The sequence below is a fragment of the Metarhizium robertsii genome, assembly GCF_000187425.2.
Source record: "Metarhizium robertsii ARSEF 23 chromosome Unknown MAA_Scf_13, whole genome shotgun sequence".
NCBI classification, from domain to species: domain Eukaryota; kingdom Fungi; phylum Ascomycota; class Sordariomycetes; order Hypocreales; family Clavicipitaceae; genus Metarhizium; species Metarhizium robertsii.
This window is the reverse complement of record NW_011942153.1, coordinates 73,819-79,805: the sequence shown is the minus strand read 5'-3', so window position 1 is coordinate 79,805 and position 5,987 is coordinate 73,819. Positions and strand designations below refer to the sequence as shown.

Genomic DNA, 5,987 nt, shown 5'->3' with positions numbered 1-5,987 from the left:
CCGCCTACAACGCCAAACTCAGGACTAGGGTTAGGGTTAGTGCCATGTTATTGTGGGCATCTCATGTTGAAGGCTCGGCAGGCTACTCAGCCACTATTAAGTTGGCAGGTGTCAATTCTAATCGTCTTGGCTACTGCTAGCTAGAATTGTGAATTGACTGGGCGCATAAGACACGAATCGCGGCGAAGAAGCTTGGCAGTTTGTACATTTTACCACAAGCTTAATGCAATGTGGATGCTGACTCGGTAAGCGATGCACTTTAAAGTGTATGACAAAATCTAGACCATAGCGATTACTTTTAGCATAAAGAATAATATGTTAGAAGTCTGATACATATATAAGTATCAAGTTCTGCCAGCAGCAAGAACAAGACTTTGCATAAGAAAGGTAAAACAAATATCTACATACAAAACTGACTATTCTCTACTCTCACCTACACCTCAACTAAAAATGTATTTCTCAACCAAATGTCTGAGTATTCTGCTCGGCCTCGTCGCTCTATCCTCTGCAGAAATTAAAACCCCCTCGAAGAAGATGCTCCGCGATTTCGATACTTTTGCTCGTTATGCGGCCTTTGGATACTGCAAAGAATTAGTAGACGGCCTGGACGTTAATGGCAAAACTAAAGTTTGCACTAACAATAGAGAAATTCCCAACGGCTGCGGCGAACTTGAAGACGCAGTTGTAGTCACGGAATTCCCTAACGATGAAGGCGTGTCTGGCTACATTGCTGTGAACAGTAAGACGCAACAAATTATTGTGTCCTTTCGCGGGTCAGGTAGTTGGAAGGACGTACAAACCAACTTAAGAACTTGTAAAACCAGGTCTGGTAGGGGTTTGTGGGAAGCTGTGGCGGGCTTCGCGGAGCAAGCTAAGAACGAACTTGGAAAAATTACCAGAAATACCATTATTAGTATTGTTGAATCGGCCTGTTCATTGGTTGAGGAGTGAGCGAAAACATCCACCAATTATTATAATGTGTATACATGATAACGTTACTAACAATATATTTGCAGATCTAAACCCGACCCAAATGATCGTCTCCTCCCGTTCTGCCAAGACTGTGGCGTTCATCAGGGCTTCTTTGAAGGCTTTAAGGGCATAAAGGATAAAATGTTAGCCGCTGTTGAGGAACAAAAAAAACTGCACCCTATCTTTGAGGTTAAGGTTACTGGTTATTCTCTTGGAGCGGCAGTGGCTACCTTGGCAGCAGCCTATATTCGCAAGTCGACATTAAATGTAGATCTATATACATTTGGTTCTCCCCGCGTGGGCGACGAGAAGTTTGCGACATTTGTCTCCTCTCAAGGACTTGGGGAAAATTTCCGTATTACGAATGAGAACGACCCCATAGCCAATGTCCCATGGGCTGATGCAGGCTTTGCACACGTTGAACCAGAGTATTGGTTCCCAGAAGGCATTGCCGCCGAGAAAATGGAAGTTTGCAAAGGTGTGAATAGTCTCCAGTGCAGCGGGCAGTTCGACTTGAAATTGTCCGACATCGCGCTTGGTAGAGACAGAATGAAACCGCACCTGTGGCAAAGCTATGCAGTTGGGTTTCTTTTCACGGGAGGGATGTCCTGTCCGAGCCGTTCCGGTAGGGAGCTCGATCTTGACGAGAAAGCTCCGTTTACACAGGAGGAAATTACTGAAATGAAGAGGCTTGCGGATCAAAGCAATTAAAACGAGAGGGTTCTCCTTGCTGAGAAAAATACTTATACTGCTAGGGGCTTGAATATAGCTAGCTGTCAGAAATACGGTGGCACAATATCATACATGGGCACTTTCGTTCGTTTGTTCTTTCTGTCAAAGTGATACAGATTATAGAGAGTCAATTAGCCTTGATCACTACTCAAGTCAAGAGGACGAAGGTCCCAGTTATATACACAACAGTGTTCAAATGGGTCAGGACGCTTCCTCGACTGGGGCAGAATATCATTTGACATATTCAATGCTCAAGGGCGCGTTGTCAGACCTTCGTTTGGTGACCTTATTAGCATCGGCATCAGCCGCGTGCACATCAACGGCCCAGCCCGTTACACAATGAGTCTCACAACGTGACAGAAATTCTGTCATGTCTACTTCCGCCACAGAGCTTCTCGTAGCTCCTAAGCCTCTCTCGTTCTATGCTACTGCGTTCTAACCGAGAGTTGCGAGTCCATATATGGATGCCGTTGCCCATTTTGGACACCTCTCTCTCCAAATTCTCTATAGGAGCCTCGACGTCACTTGCTGGAGGAATCCACCCGCCTTCCTTATTGTAGCGCCTTGCGACGGTGTAGTTGACAGCCTGGACATCTGTGTCATGACCGGCAATACGCTTAGCACCGAGTCGTTCCCCGTCACCACGGTGGGCCATTGTTACCTGGCTTCGCGACGACGTACTGTCAGCTCCTCGACCGGAGGGAGGTATGCCATCAGGACTGCTCAGATAAGGCGCAGCGATATGCTGTTGAAACAAATGCGTACCCTTGTGATGCTGCAACGACTCATTGGCGCAAGAAGGGTGGTGCTCTGCAACAAATAGCATCGTAGCTGCTGCAATATGCTCCAACAACTTCTGACGGATACGCGTGCGTCGATTTTCTGCCTGCTCGAGCCGTGTGAACCAGTCATCTATAGATGCGTCTAGCTTCGCCAAAGCCTCTTCCCGCCTTAACATTGTCTCATGGCTAGATCGAACTATGTGACGAGGCTGAGAATAGTCGCATTTGTGGGATTGTTGGAGACCACATCTCCCGCTTCGTAGAGATTTATACGTGTGTCGCAAATATTCGGCCCGTTCATCGAGATAGCGAAGTTCCTGTAGAAAATTAGTGCCAGTAATACACAATATTGGGCCATAACAGCATGCCTTGGATAGGTCTTCCACATCTCTCGCTCGCAGGACTTCGAAACACTTGGCCTCTCCTATTGCCTGGCTGCGAACAACCCTTAACTCAGACTTGCCTATCCTGATATGCTATCCTGATATCATCTCTGCTATCCTGCTATATCGGATATGATATATATCGGATATCGGATAAAGCCATCGCTCTTATCCTGATATCAGGGATGATATCAGGATAAGGGACCGATTCTCATTGGCCACCCGCGATGGTCTCACTTAGCATCTTTAGAGTGATTGCCCCGCCGACGCGGTTCACTTATAGAGCCATCAAATGTCATCCAGCGTACTATCGCTGCCTCGAGTAATACCGAGCTCCTTGCTGTAAATATTTAAGCTCGTAGTTACAGTATTAGACACTTTAGTACGTTATGCTAAGCATACCAAACCATCCCACCGTATGGCCTTCCCATCTCGGGAAGCTGCGGATTGCGCGCCACTGCCTCAATCGCGCATCGAGCCTGAAGGTGAAGCAGCATCTTCATCCTCAGATCCCTTAACTTTTGACCACATATTCCGCGCGACATATCCGAATAGAGGCAAGTTGGGACCTTCGAGAAAGCGCAAAGCAAGGGGGGCTGTGGTGTACGAATGCCTTCTCTGTTCATGGTCAAATCCGAAACGAGATAACGCTGTATACCACGCGAAACGAAAGCACAACGATGCCATGGACTCATTCAGAAATACATTAATCGACAGGTCATCGGACGTTGGTCCTCCATCAAAGCAGGCACGACTCGATGATTTCTACAGCTCATCTCCACCATCATCAGCCCTCCGCAGAGTGTTCAATCCCCAGCGCTACACTGAGAGCATGGTGGCGCTTCTCACACGTCGTCGGCTACCATTCTCGGCAGTAACGTGGGATGCGATGCAGGACATTATGCTGGCCTGCAACCCGGCAATCGAGGATCTCATCATGGCCTCGAGACACGAGGCAATGCGTCACATCGCCGCAAATTTTAGCCTGTATAAGTCGCAGCTGACAGCCAAGCTCCAGAGCTCCGCTTCGAAGGTCTCATCGGATCTCTGGACATCTCCACATCGACACGGTGTTCTGGCGATCTGTGCAAGGTGGGTTGACGAGGATTACCAGCCCAGAAGAGCCCTTCTCGGTCTGCAAGAGATCAGGCACAGCCATTCTGGTGAACACCAATCTCGACTCCTCTTCTCAATCCTTGAACTGTATGGGGTCACGAAACAGCTCGGCTGTCACACAGGCGATAATGCCACGTCGAACGACACCTGTTTGCAACATTTGTCAATCCGGATGAAGCGGGATCTTAAGGTGCGACTCGTGCCGCATGCTCTTTATTATTCGTCTAACCTGCGCTAGATCAACTGGGACCCGAAACGTCACCGCATCCGCTGTATCCTTCATATCATCAACCTGTCTCTTCAAGCCTGTCTTCTGGCGTCTTCACGTGAGGCACTTCAAGCTGCTCTTGGGGCTGCCAGCGACGCCACTGGCAATGAGCTCTACGAACGCTTCTGTCTAGTGCTCCAGGATGCGTCACTTCCGTCCGACAGTGACTCATCCGTCCCAACGGGAAGTACCTTTTCAAGAATAGGGCATAGAGCAAATAGCAATCATGGCACTACCAGAAGAAAGGGTTGGCCCATGATCCCTGCGCTGCGAAAGTTGCATCAAATCGGTTTGTGGATAAGAAACTCATCCGTCCACAGTGACGCGTGGGATGACAGCATCAAGTTACGGCTTGGTATTGATAATGATACGCGTTGGAACTCATGGTATCGAATGATAGACAATTTGATAAGGAAGAAGCAGCAAGTCAAGCAGTTTCTTCTTGACCATGACAAGGAGTTGGGTGATAACATTCTCACCTCTTCGGATTGGGACTACCTTGAGAAAATGCATGCATTTCTCCAACCTTTCACCTCCACGACGTTGTGGGCCCAAAGTGCGTCAACCTCGCTCTCGCAAAGTCTCATGATCATGGATATACTGCTTCGCCATTATGAACAGCAGAAGGTATAGCCCATGGTAGAGACTCATACAGAATCAATACAACGGCTGATCATTTCTATTACTAGGAGATCTATGAAGCAGAGGACACATATGATCCGCTGATGCTACACTCAATCGACATGGGCTGGTTTGTGCTTGACAAGTACTACACCAGGTCAGAAGAGTCACCTATCTACGCAACTGCCCTCCTCCTCGACCCGTCAAAGAGGGCGCGATACCTTGAGGTGCACTGGAAAGAAGAATGGGCGGCGACTGCCATTGGCCATGCGCGAAGAATCTGGGAGGAGGAATACAAGACCGCCCCCGACCAGGAAAGCGCTGTGTCTACCCAACCGCCAGCCGAAGCGGTTGGCTTGCGTCACAAATAGCCGAACGAGCTCGATCGGCTTCTGGAAGAGATGGTGGTGGCCGAAGACCTAACGAGGGATGTGGATGACTTCGAAAAATTTATTCGCGCCAAGCCGATAAAAATTGAGGGTTGCCCTCTTCTCTGGTGGTGTCAAGGAGAACAACGGAAGACATATCCGCGCCTTAGTCGGATGGCCATCGATATTCTGTCCGTTCACCCTGGTTCTGCGGATGCCGAGTCAGCATTAAGTGGAGGGAGACGTACCCTATCCTGGGATCGAGAAAGGATGTCTTGTGCCAATCTGGAGAAGGTCGAGTGCATTGGTAATTGGTTGCGTGAAGGACTCATTATACCTTCTTCACGTGGTGGACGAGGACTCGTCGTGGACGGGGAGGTGAACAGTAGCATACCGGCAGACTCGGATAATGATTTGGATTAACCAGTTGACTAGTTAAATATCAGAGAAAAATTAGTTAGATTGCACTACAAAATGCTTCTTTGGCCCTGTGTTTAGTGGTATATCATGTCTGCTAAACCTGCTATCCTGATATCATCCCTGCTAATCCTGCTTATCCGATATCGTATCAGGATAGTGTGTTATCCTGATATCAGGTTAATTTATCATATCGGATATGATATCAGGATAGGCAAGTCTGCTTTGAGGCTTTGTCTAATGCGCAACAAGATATATTTGGACAGCCCAGCGGACCTTATACCCCCTTGCCACTTGTAGGTACAGTAATTTTTTGTCTTTTAGTATC

The 5,987-nt window shown here is 48.1% G+C and overlaps 4 protein-coding genes across 4 annotated transcripts in view; 2 read left to right on the top strand and 2 right to left on the bottom strand.

Moving 5' to 3' along the window:
* The window catches only part of MAA_01284 (ATP-dependent DNA helicase PIF1), a gene marked incomplete at both ends in the record, with an annotated part of 1,777 nt that extends 1,731 nt beyond the window's left edge, over positions 1–46 (bottom strand). The window contains one exon of the mRNA XM_007819282.2: positions 9–46. Within this exon, the coding sequence (XP_007817473.2) occupies positions 9–46 (38 nt within the window). The remainder of the gene's footprint in view (positions 1–8) is intronic.
* Positions 47–450: 404 nt separating this feature from the next.
* MAA_11667 (uncharacterized protein) lies at positions 451–1,683 on the top strand (the record flags this gene model as incomplete). Its single annotated transcript, XM_011412582.1, has 2 exons — positions 451–947; positions 1,017–1,683. The coding sequence occupies 2 exons, from the start codon at positions 451–453 to the stop codon at positions 1,681–1,683; spliced, it is 1,164 nt and encodes a 387-aa protein (XP_011410884.1).
* Positions 1,684–2,050: 367 nt separating this feature from the next.
* On the bottom strand, positions 2,051–2,662 carry MAA_11666 (uncharacterized protein; the record flags this gene model as incomplete). Its single annotated transcript, XM_011412581.1, has 1 exon — positions 2,051–2,662. The coding sequence occupies one exon, from the start codon at positions 2,660–2,662 to the stop codon at positions 2,051–2,053; it is 612 nt and encodes a 203-aa protein (XP_011410883.1).
* Positions 2,663–3,287: 625 nt separating this feature from the next.
* Positions 3,288–5,245, top strand: MAA_01283 (Ribonuclease H-like protein; the record flags this gene model as incomplete). The annotated part of the gene is made up of 3 exons (XM_007819281.2): positions 3,288–4,175; positions 4,224–4,880; positions 4,943–5,245. 3 exons carry the CDS (start codon positions 3,288–3,290, stop codon positions 5,243–5,245), a joined length of 1,848 nt encoding a protein of 615 aa, XP_007817472.2.
* Between the last annotated feature and the right edge of the window lie 742 nt (positions 5,246–5,987).